Below are 19967 nucleotides of genomic sequence, written 5' to 3'. Positions count from 1 at the left end.
ATAACTCTATTTTGTAGAGTTATCAGTTCGGTCATATGAGCATGTATTTTAATATGTAAATATTAAAAGTACTAATTAATAAGATTATATTTACACCGCAAGCAAAATTGCTTGGATGTAATGAAAAACTTAAAAGGGAAACTACAATAAGTAGCCTGTTGTCTCAACATCACGAACAGGTTGTTCGGACATTGCAAAAAATGTATTACAAGATAAGAAATAGAGAAAATCAAGCAGCAGGTGAACGCTAGTCGGTGGGAGTGCCAGCATTAAAACCAGTGGCCAAAGAAATATTTTCATTAGGAGAAGCGGGAGGGTCATTCTCCTCGTCAAGACACGTAGCGCATTTCTCCAGCTCAGCTTGCTTTACATATGTTCGGGAAGATAATCAAAATCAGCATGTTGATTGCGCTTCCAAAACAATTGAAAAGTAGCCATTTTAAAGTGCTCCAGGTTCCTTTGGTTGTAAATCCTGTGCTCGAGAGTCGTTATCTTATGATCCAGCTCGGAAACTCTCTTCCCCGCTTGTTCGACTCCTCTTGACTCTTTGTGAGCTCCTTCTCAAACTTCAAGGCTTCGTCTTTGTTTGTTTTGGTGATGCACCTGGCCTTTTCCAATGATCCCTTAGCTTTTTCTAGGTCATCAAACACTTGCTTCTTTTCCACGGCCTCCACCTCTTTCTCCTCGACAAGCTTCTTGTTCTCTTTGACCAGGCTTTCAGCTCGCCTCCAACAATTATTAAGAGTGATGGAGAGCCTTCTTTTCAAATATAAAATATATTATTTATAAATTATTTTAGTTGTGCCGACAAAAATTACTATTCTTATAATGTTAGTATTATTTTGCTAGCCATCAGACTAAAATTATCTCCAATAAAAAGATAAATAAAATCTCACATTAAGAAATTGTATCTTGAAAGATAAAGCTAATAATTTACTACGTACCAACTTGTAGAATATGCAATATTCATTTTCTCCACACACTCACTGACAAATAAAATGAAAAATCTAATTTCTTTAAATTACTTGATAATTGTTATTAATTGATCTTTATTTGAATCATTATATTTAATCGAGATGATTGATTATTCCTCTTTTACACCACTTTATCTAAAACAAAATAATGGACTGTACAAAACCCTCACTACCAACAAAGTTACCTTTAATCATAACATAAATCGTGTGTGATTAAATGTAATTAATTTTTAAACAGTAATAATATTTAGACACAAATTATCATGAATATAGTTTTAATCCTAACATATTATATACTGTGATAAAATTTATTGTGACTAAAACATATTTATTAGTCCCACCAAATTGTAATTTTTGTGATTAATAATTTTAATCATAAACTTTTTAGTAACAACATATGTATGTATATAATTTCTAATACAAACAAAAAATTATTTGTGACTAAACAGTAATATATAGACACAAGTTGTCATTAATATAGTTTTAATCGCAACATATTATATATAGTGATAAAATTTATTACGACTAAAACACATTTAGTCCTACCAAATTATAATTTTTGTGACTTATAATTTTAGCCACAAACTTTTTAGTTACAACATATATATGATCATTTTTCTTTCGGCAAATTTTTTTACTTTTACTTACAAATTTTGTTGTGACTGAAAGTAGGATATTTTGTAATAATTTCACAAAAAATATATATTTTGTAGTGCCTACACTGACATAGAGACATGCACTATACTCCGATAATGGGAAAACCCTAATGGGTCAATGGGTCAATATCACATACACTAGCTATAGTTATTGGCACTGATCATGAGTCCTCATACAATATATTCTTTTTTGGTCACGCTATTACAAATATAGGTTTTTTTTGCAGTTTTTTTTCAACAATAAATAAAAAGCACAGAGAAAAGGTTTGAAAGAGTCGAAAAAATTATATTTAATATCCGCGCCCTATTTTATTGCGGTTTTAAAAAAAAACGCAGTAAAAAATTTGAAGTGGGTCACTTTTCTCCGCAGTTTTTGGTCTAGAACCGCGTACCACTTTTCTCTGTGGTCGAATACACTACGATTTTCAATAATCTTGAAAACCGCAGTGTATTAAGTAAAAAAACCATAGAGAAAAGTCTTTTTTGTAATAGTGCCAACTAAAGATGTAGCAAATAATAAGAAATGTGGTTCACAAGATGATATGTTACTTTAGTTTGTGCATATATAGAGAGGGAAATCACAGCCATTCTCTCCAATTCAATCTCTTTATCTCAAAGATAATAAACAATGGCACCACATTGTAGTGCTGCAATTTCTTCTTCTATGCTTTCCATTATTATTCTTATTTCCATTTTGGTCCAATCACCAGCCCAAGCCACTGATAAAAAGGCAAGCATATATCTCATACAAAACCCTCTTCTCTTTTCTCTTTCATTCAACTGATGAATTAAGCTTATTTTTATATAAATATACATAAAAATTTCACTACTAATAATGGACTTGATGAGATTCTTTTTTTATATGTGTATATGCATATATATATATATATATATATATGTATCCAGCCTTATATTGTGTACATGGGAACACATTCTCATGGTCGGAACCCTTCCTCAGCTGATCTTGAAATGGCCACAACTTCTCATTACAATTTTCTTGGATCATACTTGGGAAGGTAATAATAATCAATCCTCATACATCTTTTTTTTTATTTATCATAAAAATGAAGACATAATTCTTTGATTTTCTTGTGCAGTGAGAAAGCGAAAGATGCCATCTTTTATTCCTATAATAAACATATTAATGGCTTTGCTGCACTTCTTAATGAGGCAGAAGTTGCAGAGATTCAAAGTAAGACTTTATAACTATATATATATATATTATGTATTCTGTTTATTATGATTAGGAGTAATTGGTAAAAAAAACATATTTTTTTCATAATTTTTTAAGAAAAATGTATATATTTTTCCAAACTTCCCTTATACTCACTACAAATAAATGTATCATTTAGTGACAACTTTTTAGTCACAACATATATTTTGTGTGACTAAATGCCATTTTTAATCACAACAAAAAATTATCTGTGACAAAAAATTCATATATAATCGCAAGTTATCACTAACGTAATTCTAGTCACAACCTATTATTTTTAGTGATAAAGTTTGTTGTGACTAAAAATACATTTAGTGACAACAAATTATTATTTTTGGGACTAATAGTTTTCACCACAGACTTTTAGTGATGACATAAGTAAAATGAGTTTTCTTTAGTGACAAATTTTATTGTAACTATATGTATTTCTTAAATGTTGCTTAATTATTACAGAGCATCCAAATGTAATATCAGTTTTTTTGAGCAAAGGAGGGAAATTGCACACAACTCATTCATGGGAATTTCTTGGATTGGAAAGAAAAGGTGGTGTTGTTCCTTCTCAATCTATTTGGACGAAAGCAAGCTTTGGTGAAGATATCATTATTGGAAACCTGGACACTGGTATCTATAATTGATTATATATTTTTCTTATTATTTAGTTTATTAAGACCAATCACACTTGCAAGTTGAACTTGTCTCATTCCAAAACAAATAACCAATAATCCACTCTCACTAATCTATAGAAAATACAAGTTACTCGACAAGTGACTTGGATTATGGAGTTTATAAAAATACCTAAATTTTAAAAAAAATACTAAAAATATGAAATTTGAAAAAAAAAAATTATAAAAATACAGAGGGGCATAATCATAAATATGGAATTTAAAAAAAACAAAGTTTGCAAATTTATAACAATACAGTTTTGTAACCAAAATAGAAAATTGTAACAAGTAATAACAAAACTGTTACAAACTATTTTTAAAATTTACAATGCTATGTGTATTCTTTACTAAAATATATATTAGATCGGCCCTGCTTATTATGGGCCTCGCCTAATAGTGGGTTCTAAACTTTTTTAAAATGATATTATTTACATAGGCTTTAGAAAAATGCCATTTTTTTTATATATATACTAAAAATATATTTACATTGGAGACCCCATAATTTTACTTTAATTTAGGTCTTCAACCTCTCAAGGTTGGATCTTGTTGTATATGTAGTTATAGATGATAATAATGTTAGTCTTTTTTAAGGATATATAGTGATTGTTGTTTTGATAGGTGTTTGGTCTGAATCCAAGAGTTTTGCTGAATACGAAGGAATTGGACCTATTCCATCAAGGTGGCGTGGAAGTTGTCAACCAGTTATTAACGATACATTCAAGTGTAATAGGTCAGTTCTCTTCTCTATAATAATAAAAGTAACAGTTAGATTTTAAGTTTTTATACACAAACTCAAATAATATCATTTATATTCTTCGTGTCCGACATATATTTTAGTTACGAGGAGTAATGTGGTCAATCTCCTATTTTAATCTCTTCGTCAATCTTCTGTTTTATGGCAATGTTCATTGTAGTTACGATATCCTTACTGCAAATTTTTTTTTAAATTTAAATAGTTTACAGTGCCTAAAATAGAATTCGAAAAAAAAATTAGGGTCTGATTGGTATAGTATCCAAATTCCATTTTATCATTTTAAAAACTTGAAAACAATGGAACGTACAAGAATAATTGATTGGTAAGATGGTTTTGAAAATAAAATTCAAATAAGTTTTCTAATTTTGTGTTTTAAAATAAAAAACAATAAAATCATGTTTTCACTGATTCCAAATTATTGTATCCTAAAATCCTACAAATCTATCATTGTTTTATATTTTCAAATTCCCTACTAATGACACATTCAATTTTTAAAACTCAAAAACAGTTTTTAGATACGAAACTAATTATATTTTCAAAAACATGTTTTCAGACTATAAATTCATATTTTTATTTCAGAAACATACTTTTAATGTGATTGGTAGAGTATCCAAATCCAATTTTATCATTTTAAAAACTTGAAAACAGTGGGACCTACAAGAATAAGTGATTGGTGAAATGTTTTTGAAAATAAAATTCAAATTAGTATTCTAATCTTGTGTTATAAAATCAAAAACAAGAAAATCACGTTTTCTCTAATTCCAAATCACTATATCCTAAAATCCTACGAATTTATCACTTTTTTATATTTTTAGATTCCATACCAATCACATTTTCAGTTTTTTAAAACCAAAAAGCAGTTTTCAGATACTGAATCAATCACATTTTCAAAAACATATTTTCAAACTATAAATTCAAATTTTATTTTAGAAACACTCTTTTTTAAAATGCAATTTTCCAATCACGAACCAATCAGGCCGGCAAACCAATGTCAGACCCTTACTTTGGTTAAGGAAAAAAAAATCCACCACCTATTGATGTGTGTTCATTGTAAGTATAGCTTATCCTCAAGAATACATATCTCTAAATGTCACTATGCATGTTTTAAAATCCAATAATATCTATCGACTCTACTTTCCATGCCACTAGGAAGCTAATAGGCGCTAAGTACTTCAACAAAGGCTACTTTGCGTATCTAAAGACTCTCAACGCTTCTTCCACTCCATCCTCTGTACACAAGGCAAACTTTTTCACCAGTCGAGATGTTCGAGGCCATGGGACTCATACTCTTTCCACAGCAGGAGGTAGCTTTGTCATTGGAGCAAATATGTTTGGCAATGGGAATGGCACGGCAAAGGGTGGATCTCCCAAAGCCCGTGTGGCCGCTTACAAGATCGGTGGTTGGCTTCCAGCTAATGATGGTCGTGATTATGTTGATGCCGATGTTATGGCTGGCTTTGATGCTGCAATTAGTGATGGTGTCGACATACTTTCAGTCTCTATCGGTCCTGATGAACCAACAGAATACTTTCAAGACGCGGTTTCCATAGGGAGTTTCCATGCTGTTATGAATAACATTGTTGTGGTTGCTTCAGCTGGCAATGATGGACCTGATCCAGGGACTGTAACTGATTCGTCACCATGGATGGTAACCGTAGCAGCAAGCACACTCGACCGTGAGTTCAATAGTTATGTATCTCTAGGCAACAAAAAGCACCTTAAGGTAATTAAGACATGAAGGTGATAAACTACCTAAGAATCTATAATATTGAAGAAGTAAAACAAGATTTAAAGAAATAACAAAGAGTAAGTAAAAGAATCACACCAAGCAATTTTTACAAGGTTCACCACTACACAAAGTAATGGCTAATCATTGGGACCTAGTCCAGAAAAAGAATTCCACTAAGATAGAAATTGCAAGTTCTACACAGTATCTCCGATTTTACAACCAAAACAGTAAATCATCTATACTTGTCTCTCTTGCAAAATTCCTTAGCTTGATCTATTTGAATCTTTACACTTGAACTCTTGCAGATCTAACTTTCTTCCAATACTCAGCCTGACGAACAATCACAGCTAGCCGTGGATGAACACCCTCTGAAGATCAAGTTCTTCAACCTGTAAAAGAAAGACAACAAAAACAAACCATACGAAAAACCCACACAAACTCACTGAGCTGAGAAAAAAAACTTAACCAATTTTAGATCTGAGTTCTAACCAATTCAAATATCCAGCCACACTCAAAACAGAAAATTGTTAAGAAAACCAATTAACTCAACACCCACTGAAAAACTCGAAACCTAACAATTCAGTCACACTAAACAAAGTCACGTAAGCAAACAGTCAATTAAAACAATATCCAACTGCCAGATGCAACTGGCAAAATAACAGATGAACCGAAATACTGTCAAAATACAAAATACAGATGGAACTGAAAAACTAACAGATGAATCATGAAATTGCCACAATACAAAATACACAAAGTAAGACACTTACAAGACACCCCCTCAAGTCTCTCTCAATGTCTTTTCCATAACATAACCAAAAATAGTATGTTGTTGTACTATATTGACAGGGAGCAAGTCTTTCTTCAAGTGGCTTGCCATCTCAGAAGTTTTATCCATTGACCTATGGGTGAGTATGGTATAAAGAAATAAGCAATAGACATGAATGTTAAGTACTTGTATGTATAACTAATAATAGTTTGTATGTGTTTATTCAGTGGATATTGCAAGCCTAAAAGCCTTGATCCAAAGCAGATTAAGGGGACAATTTTGGTTTGTGTTGTTGGGGATGAGACTTCGACACTCGAAAAGGGCAACCAAGCTTCTCTTGCGGGTGCCGTTGGAATGATTCTGGTGAATTTAGCTGAGGATGAAATCTTTCCCGAGGCTCATGTGCTACCTGCTTCTCATCTCAATGTCACAGAAAGCAATCTCATATTTGAATATTTCAACACTACTAAGTACTAATCAAAAATCATGAGTTGGTTATACTGTATAGTTTTTATCCAAGAGAATAATAAATCATTGTGTTTTGACTTGTGATACTTATGATGAATGATTCAGGACTCCCATGGCTTACATAACTCAACCAAAGACTGAAGTAGGAGTAAAGCCAGCCCCAGCTATGGCTTTTTTCTCATCAAGAGGACCTGATGTCATTCAGCCAGCTTTACTCAATGTCTACTTTTACCAATTCATTTCTTGATGAAAATCTTCTTTGTTTTCTTTATTGAAATGTTAACTTGGTTTCTCCATTGCACATACAGCCGGATATCACAGCACCAGGAGATAATATCATTGCTGCATACAGTGAATCTGTTGCACCAACTATGGAAGCATTTGATAGGCGTCGGGTCCAATTCAAGGCAGACTCAGGAACTTCAATGTCATGCCCTCATGTTTCTGGGATTATTGGCCTTCTCAAAGTCCTTCATCCAGATTGGAGTCCGGCTGCACTTCATTCAGCTATAACGACTACAGGTATATATACATATAGGACAATTCTTCTGGGGCTTCACTTTAAGCCCTACTGGTGGGGCTCTCAGTGTTCTCGACCCGTTAATAGTTTTTTGTGCGAATTTTTTTATGACTGTGTATATTGTAACTATTTAGAGCATCCTGCAAATTTTCAGAAAATTCTGAATAGTTTACAGTACCGAAAACTAAATTCACATATTGCTTTCCGCCCGCATAAAAAAAATTAGTCAAGCGTGCAATAACATGTTTGAGCTTAGTTTTCGGTATTGTAAACTATTCAAAATTTTCTGAAAATTTGCACGATGCTCTATACAAAAAATCGCACCGAAACTGTTTACAGGTCGAGAACACTGAAGGCCCCACCAGAATTCCCCTATCTATATATATATATACTAGTGCTACAATTCTTTATTTCTTATTAACCTAATCCATTTGCAGCAAGAGTTCAAGATAACAACAATGAGCCAATGTTGGACTATAACATGAAAAAAGCAACACCATTTGAATATGGTTCAGGCCACATCCAACCAAACCGAGCTATGGACCCTGGACTTGTCTATGACAGAACTATTGATGATTATTTGAACTTTTTATGTGCTCATGGCTACAACGAAACATTGGTTAAACTTTTCTATAACAAACCATATAAATGTTCCAAATCGTTCACTCTTGCCAACTTCAACTACCCTTCCATTACAATTACTGATTTAAGTTCACAATCAGTGACAATCACTAGAAAAGTTAAGACTGTTGGCCCACCAGGTACCTACAAAGCATATGTGAGAGCCCCAGTTGGAGTTCTTGTATATGTTAAGCCCACAAGCTTAAAATTTAGCAAAGTTGGTGAAGAAAAGAAATTTGAGATTATTTTGAAGCCAAAAGTTGTTGGGAAGCCCAAAGACTATGTGTTTGGACAATTGAAATGGTCTGATGGAAAACGCAATGTTAGGAGTCCCATAGTAGTCAAATACTAGAAGACATGAGAAATACAGTAGCATGGCAGAAGAGTATGTACAATATATATATATATATATATATTCAAGGCCTTCATCCAAAAAGTACATGTATTTTCTGTCATAATATAATTGTGGGTTTATATTTTTTTGCATTATTTATTTTATCTTATTATCTGTTTAGACCCTGTGTTTTTATAAATTATTTTTTAGACTCTATATTTTGTAAAATTGTTAAAATAGAACCCTAAACCCGATTTTGGTCAATATTTTCTCAACTAAAATCACAAATAATTTACCAAACTAACAATTCAGAACAAAAATACTAACAATTCAGAACAAAAATAAAATCATTCTGCTTAAAAACTGTGTTGTTATATTCAATTTTTTCTTCATCAAAAGTGAGTTTAGAGTTTTATTTTAACCATTTTACAAAACATAGGGTCCAAAAAGTAATTTGTCAAAATACAGGGTCCAAACAAATAATAAGACAAAAAACAGGGTCCAAAATAGTATAAACCCTATACTAAATATATTCTAATACTAATAAAAATTTCCTAGAATATAATTGGACTAGTGATCATATTTTGGAAACAATTGTTATATTCAATGTAATTCGACCAGTACTTGTCCATCCATATATGGTGCTAGGATTTCTTAAACGTAGGAATTAAAATGCATATAACTAGTTCATAGGACTGTCTTAGATTAGAAAGAAGTGGTCTAATCATTCGTTCTATTATTGGGAGCTTCAACTCTGGTAATATTCCCTAAGACTCGATGCTACATAATTATTATCCTCCCTTGCAAAAGAATATGAAAAATGTGTTCTTGAAAGCAATGGTTTTTATTCTGATATTCTACCAGCACATCGGTAAATTCTTAGAACTTGAGCAGAAAAAGAAAGAACTTCAAATGAAATATATATATATATATATACAATTTATATATATCCAAATAAGTAAAGAAGATTATGATAACAAAACAGTGAATATAAGTAGAACATTGTAGCTGCCAAACCAAACTTATGTGCAATGTTTTACAAAGCTGCATAATTTTTTTTAATAAAGTTTTTCGGCTAATCCTACAATAATTGGTTGCAAAGATCAGAAGAAAATATAACAATTGCTATGTAAGTATAGGAGGGATTCGACCATTTGTGACAAGCATAACTTTCATCAATTCCAGTCACTAGAGCATGATTTGAAGAAAGTTACTTCCTATCAATGAATCAATGAGCTGAAGGGAAAACAATCAAGAATACTATAATTCAAATAGGAGGTGAGCTAGTTGACTCGTTAGGCTTCCACAGAACAGAACAGTTTATCCTTTTGGGAAGGAACATGCGGTAAAAATAGTAATCATGACATAACTAATTAGCTTTATTTTCGATTACACTTCAGTTATATTGGTTTCTTGTTCTTTTTAAACAGAACTTGCTGAGGTGTCCAAATTCTTGAAGACCAATGTGTATATATATATGAGTAGCTCATTATTCTAACGACAAGGAGAGAAAGCTGAAAAGAGTGCTCTAGTTTTTCAGATTGAAGATGTTCATCAAGAAGTTCTAATACAGAAAGTAATTCCTAGGAGAGTTGAGTGAATTCTTGTATGAGTGTGTAAGGAAATCTTTGTATTATGAGGAGTTCATTCTTGAGTGAAAATCAGAGAGTTTTTGGGAGAGATTAGCTTAGTAATCTACTAGCTTTCTTGTTTAAAGGATTGGTGTATTTCAGACCAATTTGGAGCTGTTGTAACAGAGGTGTAACATTTGCCAAAGATCAATAGAACCCTTGAGAAAAGCTGGATGTAGGCTAACTATTTGTTAGCTAAACATGATAAAATTTCTGGTGTTCTTCTTCCTTATTTTCATATTTGTTTAATACTTGTTTCTGATCCTAACATTGTTAAATTGTTTATTCTGTTTGATCTGAATCTTTTGGATATTATAAGCTTAGAACTCTGTTTTATATAGCTTTGATCTTCACCTTTATTCTCAGTTTTCTTCCTACAGAACAATACCCTTTGCTTATTATGTTCATGCCATATCCAGAGATATAAATTTTGGACATGTCTCTATGATATGAAATTTGATGATTACAGCTTATAGGGACAAAGATCAAAAAAAATTAGCCTGGAATTACAAATTTACAATGGATGATACTCTCAAAATACTCTCTAATAAGCCACACCATTGTCCCAAGTCATCCACTTCAGCTAACTAATCTAAATTCAGAAAAATTGATTATGACAAGCCACACCAGATGAAGTTGGTAAGAATTTGAAGCCATGCTCATTAAAAGAAAGAGTAAAATAAATTATTACATACGATCAGTCTCAAGGATCTTTAACCTGAAAGTACATGTTTTATGTATCATATTAGTAAGATTAAGTACTTTACAAAAGAAATTCAAGCAGAACAAAAAACAAATCCAACAATGAAAAGAAAAGGAAGTGCTTGCTTAGTTAGTTCAACATTTTGGATCCAGTATTCGTAAAGAAAGTTCTTCAATACACTCAAAAAGACATTAAATATCAGACTAAAATTAGTAAGACTTCAGCCAAAAGAGCAGTCCAATTCACACCCCACTCTGACTTGTTCAAAAGATCCCCTCCACAGCTAGCTTAGATTCCACAGCTTAACCTTCTTCAAAGACAATTGATGTTTACTTGAACTTCTTACCCTAAAACAAGCCACACCTGCAGCTTAAGTTTCTCTTTTATTATGATCAGTAACTTATGTTAAGTAATGTTAAGTCAACGGTTACTAAAATAAACAAGGATTATAACAAAAAAATTATATACACTGATAGTCTCAAGGATCTTATCCATGAAGTACAAAAACAAAAAACTCCAAGAATTAAAAGATAGTGATTAGTTCTACTTGGTAGATTAAGTTTGATCCAGTATTATTAAAGGTATTTCTTCAATATATATCACTAAAAATAGAAAATTCAACCTAAGATCTACCAAGAACTGAAGTTCTTCATCCACATATAATAGCAAAACCTGCACAGAAAACAGCAACAGAATCTGTCGTGAAAGGTTTTAAGTTAATAAAATTCATAAACAGACAAGTTTGAACAAAACCCAGTTGGCAGTACAGCAGCTAGAACAGTCCAAGATTAGCAAGGAAGAAACTAAGGAGAGGGAGGAATAATCGGAAACGTATGGTATGGGTGGAGTAGGAAAGATCAACTCTTTTTTCACTTTCACTTGTTTTGTTTGATCAAACCAAGTGAGTAAAAATCTTATCTTTCCTACTCACCCACACTATAAGCTTCTGAAAATCCTTTCCTCTCCTTGTTCTCCATTAGTGACACTCCGAAGCAGACTTTGCAATGGCGGCTCTCTCTAATCTCAATTCCCAAGTGATCCTTTACTCGACTTTATATATGGGTGCCATCCCAACCCTTCTCATCTCTGACCGTTGGTTTGCCTTGAGATGCTAACACACTGAGTTTCTAGCTTTCTGCACCGTCCATTTGTTGAGCTGAGCTGACAGTGAGTCAACGCGGTTGACTCACCTGGGCCGTTGGCAAGTTCATATTTTTATGGGCCGAGGAGTTTCTTCGGATAGGTTGGGCCTGGCCCAAAATATTGCTGCCAAGGTATAAAAGCTAAAACCCTTCAATTTTTCTCTACCTCTTTCAGTTGGGTGCCGTTGTTTCTGGCTTAAGAACCAGAGACGACGGTGTTGCTGCTTATCTCAACTTTTGTCTTCTCTTCTTGCTTTTTGATCTAAAGGGTCACCATCTTTATTCCCTTCCTCATTCTGGTAATTGAAAAAATCCTTATATTTGATGTTTTTTTTTAATCATTCTTGATATATATGAAGTTTTTGTCTTGAAGGGCGTGTGGAGTTTATTTTGGCTTAATTAGTAATCTAATCGGGTATTGATTTGTTATCAAAAGATTTGGCACTTTTGTTTTTTGAAAGTGCCATTATTTTTGTTCTTTTAATTAAAAGTTCAATCTTTAAGAGAAGAAGGGGAAAAATCTCTGATTAGTAATGTGTTTTCTTAATTGTTTTAATTTTATGGTCGTGTTGTATAGATACTTAGCTATTGAATTCTTTTGATGAAAAGTTGAATCTTTAAGGGGAAAAGGGTTTTCTTTGATTAGTAATTTGTTCTCTTAATTGCTATAATTATATGATCATATTGTATCGAGACTAGCTATTAAGTTATTTTAGTGAAAAGTTCAATCTTTAAGGGAAAAAGATTTTTTTTTATTATTATAATTTGTTCTATTAATTGTTATAATTATATGATCACGTTGTATAGACTTAGCTATTAAATTCTTTTAATGAAAAGTTCAATCTTTAAGGCAAAAAAAGGAGTTTTCTTTTATTTTTAATTTGTTCTCTTAATTGTTATGCTCATATTGTATAGAGACTAGCGATTAAATTTAACTAATATGTTACCATTATGTATTGTCATGTTTTATATAACATATTGAATTAGTTTTGATCCGCAAAGTATGTGACTTTTGTGTGTATGTTGTTATGTTACGAGTAGGTATTGAATTTTGACTCAATGGAAATGCCACAAAAACCACTCTTTGAGCCATTAAAGGCTCATGAGATGTCTGATGGCCGAGTTCAGTTCCGAAAGGTCTCTGTCCCATCGCATCGATACTCGCCTCTAAAGAAAGCTTGGATGGATATCTACACCCCTGTGTATGAACAGATGAAGATCGATATCCGAATGAACCTCAAAGCTCGAAAGGTCGAATTGAAGACTAGAGTGGACACACCAGACATCAGTAATCTTCAAAAGAGTGCGGATTTCGTCCATGCCTTCATGCTCGGCTACGATGTTGTAGACGCGATTGCGCTCTTGCGTTTGGACGAGCTCTATGTGGAGTCTTTCGAGATCAAAGATGTCAAGACACTTAGAGGAGAGCACTTGTCTAGGACCATTGGAAGAGTTTCTGGTAAAGGTGGTAAAACCAAGTTTGCTATTGAAAATGCTACAAAGACTAGGATTGTTATTGCTGATACTAAGATTCATATATTGGGGTCTTTTGCCAATATTAAGGTTGCAAGAGACTCTCTTTGCAGCCTTATTTTAGGTTCACCTGCCGGAAAGGTATACTCAAAACTAAGAGCTGTTTCTGCTAGATTGGCAGAGAGGTTTTGATTTGTGTGGTTTTGACTTTGATGTTATAAAAATTTAGGTTTTAACTTCAATACTTAGCACAACCACTTTCTTGAATGAATGATAGCTTAGATTATAAAAGTTTGTGATTTCACTGTTCAATCTTTTATGATGGATAATGTATAGTATGATATGAATTTTATCTGTAAAAATAAGGAACCTTATGTTCCAAGTTCAAGTCTTTTTCAGGTACCACATAACAATGATTAGGAAAATAGTTATGAAACATCACTCACTTGAATTGCAAGACTAGTTTGTAGTAAAGTTTAATGTTATCAACAATTTATATTTAAAAAGAGTTTAGTGTTATCAACAATTTGACTTTTAAATGAAATTCCAATGGAAACATAATTCAAGGAAAAAAAAAATGCTATAAAAAATGAGCTAGAATAATTTAGCCCCCGAAAAGAAATCCAGCTGCTTGATCCTCATTTCCATTGCATAACTTGAGAGCTTCTATGACTGCTTCTCTTCCAAATCCAAGCTCAACCAGCTTCGAAATTTTGCTTTCGAAATCAGATCCCTGGAGTCAAGCAAGAATAGAATGTTTAGATGATTTCTTTCTACCTTGCTCAATGGGGTCCTAATATTTAGGGAAATCAGTGATTCTTGAGAATGAAATAAGGCACAAGGCAACAAGGCATGGACTACTTTACCTGAGTAGTGCCACCATGAGCACCTCCTGTAGAAAGAAAGAAAAAGTCTTTAACTTGTAAAAATAAGTAAAATGTAAAAGAGAACACTACTATTAGTTCCTAAACACAACTTATACAATAATTGAATGTCCGCAACTAACTAAATTTCCCTTAAGTTAAGCAAAAGACTACTGTGTCATCTAAATTGGAAACTCACCTGAAGACTGGGCTCCTGGTGATGCATTTTTGCTCCCATCCGCTGTTCCTGATGTCCCCTGAAGAGTAGGAACAAAGGAAAGAAAAAGCTTAGATGGGACTCTTACAACATCACCTCATGGTTTACCAAGAACATTTAAGATTAGACAAGAAAAGATGGTATGTCTCACCCCGGCTCCGGAGCTGGATGCTTCTTTGGCAAGCCTTTGTTCATCCAGGAAATGTGATGGTATGTCTTTTTCTGAAAAGGGTCTCATGTCATATTGATCGGTCAACCACTTTCAAAAAGCTTGACCGTGAGTAAATTCAAGCTAATTAAACAAGAATGGATAATATTACCAACCTTGCAAAAATGGTACAGCAACCTCCCCTCCACCCACTCTCAAAACATTATCCTTCAAATCTATACTGCACTGAATATGTGCAAGGGTGTTTCAGAAATATACAAACTATGAAGAGTTTATATTTTTTTGGACCTGTGTTTTGTCTCATTATTTATTTAGACCTTATATTTTGACAAATTATTTTTTAGACCCTATATTTTGTAAAATGGTTAAAATAGAACCCTAAACTCAATTTTGATAAAGAAAAAATTGAATATAACAATACAGTTTTCAAGCAGAATGATTTTATTTTTGTTCTGAATTGTTAGTTTGGTAAATTATTTGTGATTTTAGTTGAGAAATCATTGACTAAAATCAGGTTTAGGGTTCTATTTTAACCATTTTACAAAACATAAGTTCCAAAAAGTAATTTTTTAAAACACAGGGTCCAAACAGGTAATGGTACAAAACACAGGGTCCAAAAAAGTATAAACCCAGCTATGAATTAGCAAGATAGATTATATGTACTACTTATTATGGATTCAATTAGCTACCTGGTGCTTACGCAGCATATCCAGTCCAAAAAGGAACTCCATATTTGGTTGATCGAGAACCATGAAAGAACAATGATAAAATATATTCCCAATCTACAGAGATAATTTTTACCAATAAGAGATGTTAGACTTGGATTTTAAGATGGTTAACGCAATACAATTACATTGCAAAGAAAGAAATCTTTATTGACTTGGAATAAAATTATCTAAATCTGGGTACCATACATTACCTTTATTGGAGCTACATGTATTTTGCCCAATATCTCGGATTGACCAACACCAAGAGCAATGCCCTTGTAACGTCGATCTAAAAGCCTCAACAACCTGGTGATAACATTGCCAAAAACAAAACCACAAGAAGCCTTTCCACTTAAACACTTGATTCACTAATCATAGTGAGTTGTGCGTGAATCTTCTAAACAAAACAACAAAATTACCTCCTCAATCTAATAACTCTAATTATAAAAATTGAACAAAAAATTAATAATAGATTCGTGTAGATTTATGATATCTTCAGCTAAGTTTCTTTTATCAAAGCACGTAACATAACTGCAAGGACCAACAGAGTATGATGACCCCTCAATTGTTAATTTAAGTGAGAATTAGTAGGAAATTGCTACAACTGTCAAGTGATAATCTTTTGTATAAAGCACCGTAATCAGAATATAAATACATATAAAGCACATACCCACAACGCTCGGCACAGCTTTTTGATATAATTGTTGACTGTGCTCCACTATCAACAAATGCCTGGAGAAAATAAATCTTAATAAGCAACAATAGTATAAAAACTGCAATTCATCTAAATGTATCCAGTCTATAATGCCTAAAACAATTGGAACCGAACTCAACAAGAAACCGAAACATGTCGAAGAATGTCAGTCGGTCATTTCAAATCAAAAAACTTAAGCTGAAGAAAAGAAAATCAACATCCTTAAGAGTTTCAATTACCTTTAAAGGTACTCCATTGACCTCCATGTCAACATACAACATAACCTGAAGAGTTTCAAGAAAAAGATCCAATGAAGTACTCAAAATGAAGGGGAAAAGGAACAGTAAATAGAAGTTATATATTGTACATACCACCCTAGCAAAAGCTTCTGGGTTATGTTCCAGGGCAGCTGCCCAATTTTCATCAATTCCTTTCTGCAAAAGATTTAGAAACACAAAATTGTATTTAATGAAATAAACTAAATATTCATAAGTTAAACCAAAGGAAGTACAGAGTCACATTGATCAAGTGTTAACTAAATATTCATAAATTACACTTGTTTGTAGATATACATCGAGTGACATGTGTTCATGCATTAAACTAAATGTATCAAAGGATATAACAATCACCTGCTGTATAGCAGCTTCAATTTTCTTTTGGGCTTCGACATCAAAGGGATCAGCATAAAGAAGGGCCTAATCACGCAATTACAGAAAATATAGGTAAATTTGCACTTTGATCGAATACAAAGTTATAATTAATTCTACTGACATTGTGTGTCCAAAAAGCACTACACAGTAAGAAGTTCTATAGGCAAAACCAATGAACTTACAAGCTCCTCATCTTGTTGACGCCGCATGTCAGATCTTTGGCGATGACGATCTCGTAAAAGCTCCTGCAGTCGATTGATATTGTCCCCAGAAATAGCTTGTGCTAAATCAGGATCGCTCTGTAGAAGAGAAACAAAATTTCTTCAAGAAAGAGTCCACACATATTTTTTTATATTAAAAAAAAAACTGGAATTTCTTCAAGAGACCACACATAAAAAAGATAAAGCTTGCAATGCATATAATGGAACATCATAAATAATGGCAAAGATGATATGCCATGACATGAAAAAGCCCAATTCATTTAATTGCAGAATTCTCCACTCTAATTGAGAAAACTTGACCAGAGTACATGCTTCAAAATCGGTTGAAAACAAAGAAAACCTAATAAGAAACACAAAACCCCTCTACCTGAAACAGTTGTGCCATCATATTGGAATCACTTCGAATGTGCCTCTGGAAAGCTTCGGGGTTTGCAGCAGAGCCATCTGGATTCATGCCCAACCCATTGGAGGAGGCAGTGCCACTGGAAAGAAATTAAGAAAAACATTGAATTTGCAACAATTAAAGTGAAAATGCACAAATTATACTCACTTGATGTGTCAGCCAGTAATATGAGATAGACCCGGATATTGATAGTAAATGGGTAATAGATGAGTATATGGGTCATCGTAATTAGGAAGTGGATGAGCCAAGAGTAGTATATATTTTTAAAAATTAGGCTCCCACCTAATCCTAAGAATATTTGGGGATTAGGAAACTATGGCAATTGCTATGTAGGTAGCTAAGAGGACTCAAACTTCAGACCCCGTGGGAGCAATTTACATGCCTAACCGTTTGAGCTACTCCTCTTGAGTCTTGGGTAATAAAATTGAGTGGAGATATCTCGAATATGACATGGTTCTAGAATGATTTTATCAGTTGGTTTAACTAAACACCCCCTCTTAGATTTGCCTATTTTCAACTTCCATCAACCTTCAATTCATCTCAGTTTTCGCCTATTGTTTTTGCTATTGAATTGAGAATTCTTAATTGGGGTCTAAGAATATGCATCTTTCAAAAACATACAGTAAGTAAAGCAAGAATCTTTGGTCCACAAACTATGAGTTTTAAGAGATTCAATTTCATAAAACATCTTAAAATTCCATAACAATCACAGAACAATATAAGAGAGAGTCTATTATAATAAGAAAAGCAAGCATACCCAGATGCAGCATTCGGTACCATCATCAACAAATCATCATCTTTAACACCCACACCACTCAGCTTATCAGAATTCCTTATCTCCCTCCCATTGTAAAGCAACTGCTGCTGCTGTAGCGGCACATGAGTCTGCTCACATTAACCAAACAATCAAAAAAGATTCATAAATCAATTCTCCCAACCAAATCCCATCTATCAATTCAAAGCTTTTAATCATTCAAAAAAACAAAAAATGCAATCTTCTTTCTTCCATGTCTTCACCAAACATCATCTTACCTCAACCTCGAGTAAAGCTTTCACATTTTCAACCTACCGCAAAAACCAACAAAACGAATATCAAAAGCCATGGAAGAAGTGATATCAAAAGTGAAATTGAGAAAGAAGAAGAAAAGGGTTTGATACAGTTTCATGAGGGTCGACGTCTAAGGTGACGATGTTATCGTTGGTGCTCATTACAGTGATCTTCATCTTCTTCTTCTTCTTCAACTTCTTCTTTTTGTTTTGGTTGGAAAAGGATCTGAGGACTTCGTAGTGAGGAAGTCACCGGAATACTATTTATATACAAATTGGGGACTTGGCTGGCTTCGGAGACACGATAATCGTATCAAACGACAACGTTTTGCAACTCTTGAATTGTTGTCGTTTTTGAATATTTCACCAACAAACGACAATGTCGCTTTTCAGATAAAATTTATCAAATTAATTTTGAATTTATTTTCCTTTCTAGTACTAGTCTAATTAACTTTGAATTAGTTTGAATTTAATTTCAACCATGTTTTTCTAAAATTTAAACTAAAATAATTTTTAAATAATAAAAAAAGCTTTTAATAAAGATAAAATAGAAAATTTATTATTGAAATATAAATAAAATAGGAAATAAATTTTTTTTATTAAAATTCAAAATAAAAAAACTTTCCTTATGTTAATGTTGGTCTCAATAAAACTAAAAAAGAAAAATTAATTATCTTACACATCAATACAAAAAAAAAATTAATTGAGTATAATCCTAATTAAATTTAACAAAGATAATAATATTATCTTATTTCTTTGTATTTTACTTAAATTTTTTATGAAACATAAATATCTGAAATTTTTTTAAAACAAAACCAAATTATTTGCTAAATTAAAAATTACCAAAGCTATTGTCGTTTGAGAGAGAGAGAGAGAGTGTGTTGCTTCATGGAACAATGAAAAAATACCAAAATGTGAGGCTAATGTCGTTTTTAATTATGCACTAAAACGACAACGTTTTCTTTACTTAAGGAAGAATAGAAAAATGAGACTGACCGAGGAAGAGTGGAGTGAAGTAGTTGTCGATTATGATCTTTCGCTAACAAAAATTAAGGAAGGCTTAGGGACTACAATATGGGGCTTGAGAAGTGCATATAAGAAGTAACATGCATGTTATGTTAAAACATATAATGAAGACATTAAGATTCATGTTAATCAACATTTACATATTCTATGAATTTTGTTATTACCATCTCGAAAAAACCCTAGTTGCCTCGTAGAGAGAGGCTTTGAATTGAAGAGTGGAATGCTACTCGACGGTGCTTGGTGTTGGTTTTGCAGCGGCACTTGGAGTGGCTTTCTTAGCCTAAGATTGGACAAAGCGAGACTTTTTCTACTCGAGATTTTGTT

General features: G+C 32.8%; 3 protein-coding genes and 1 long non-coding RNA gene across 4 annotated transcripts; 2 read left to right on the top strand and 2 right to left on the bottom strand.

The window, feature by feature from the left end:
• The first annotated feature begins 2176 nt into the window (after positions 1-2176).
• LOC133783456 (subtilisin-like protease SBT5.4) lies at positions 2177-8840 on the top strand. The gene is made up of 11 exons (XM_062223087.1): positions 2177-2360; positions 2537-2646; positions 2728-2822; positions 3297-3464; positions 4124-4235; positions 5409-5982; positions 6835-6893; positions 6982-7224; positions 7328-7442; positions 7531-7744; positions 8180-8840. The coding sequence occupies exons 1-11, from the start codon at positions 2259-2261 to the stop codon at positions 8713-8715; spliced, it is 2328 nt and encodes a 775-aa protein (XP_062079071.1). The 5' UTR covers positions 2177-2258; the 3' UTR covers positions 8716-8840.
• Positions 8841-10959: 2119 nt separating this feature from the next.
• LOC133783455 (uncharacterized) lies at positions 10960-12346 on the bottom strand. The gene is made up of 2 exons (XR_009870899.1): positions 11654-12346; positions 10960-11341 (listed from the first exon to the last, which is right to left on the bottom strand). It is a non-coding gene; the product is annotated as an uncharacterized LOC133783455 (long non-coding RNA).
• Positions 12347-13888, top strand: LOC133783454 (uncharacterized). The gene is made up of 2 exons (XM_062223086.1): positions 12347-12472; positions 13215-13888. The coding sequence occupies exon 2, from the start codon at positions 13233-13235 to the stop codon at positions 13836-13838; it is 606 nt and encodes a 201-aa protein (XP_062079070.1). The 5' UTR covers positions 12347-12472; positions 13215-13232; the 3' UTR covers positions 13839-13888.
• A 228-nt stretch (positions 13889-14116) lies between these two features.
• On the bottom strand, positions 14117-18851 carry LOC133783453 (protein DNA-DAMAGE INDUCIBLE 1). Its single transcript, XM_062223085.1, has 16 exons — positions 18729-18851; positions 18603-18635; positions 18328-18455; positions 17535-17649; positions 17129-17245; positions 16926-16991; positions 16668-16730; positions 16536-16580; positions 16273-16334; positions 15815-15908; positions 15585-15677; positions 15051-15120; positions 14878-14948; positions 14709-14766; positions 14513-14538; positions 14117-14379 (listed from the first exon to the last, which is right to left on the bottom strand). The coding sequence occupies exons 1-16, from the start codon at positions 18792-18794 to the stop codon at positions 14251-14253; spliced, it is 1236 nt and encodes a 411-aa protein (XP_062079069.1). The 5' UTR covers positions 18795-18851; the 3' UTR covers positions 14117-14250.
• Positions 18852-19967: the final 1116 nt, after the last annotated feature.

Source organism: Humulus lupulus, chromosome 6 (assembly GCF_963169125.1).
Source record: "Humulus lupulus chromosome 6, drHumLupu1.1, whole genome shotgun sequence".
In the NCBI taxonomy this organism is placed as follows: Eukaryota; Viridiplantae; Streptophyta; class Magnoliopsida; order Rosales; family Cannabaceae; genus Humulus; species Humulus lupulus.
The sequence above is the reverse complement of the archived record's forward strand: the minus strand, read 5'-3'. Positions and strand labels throughout refer to the sequence as shown.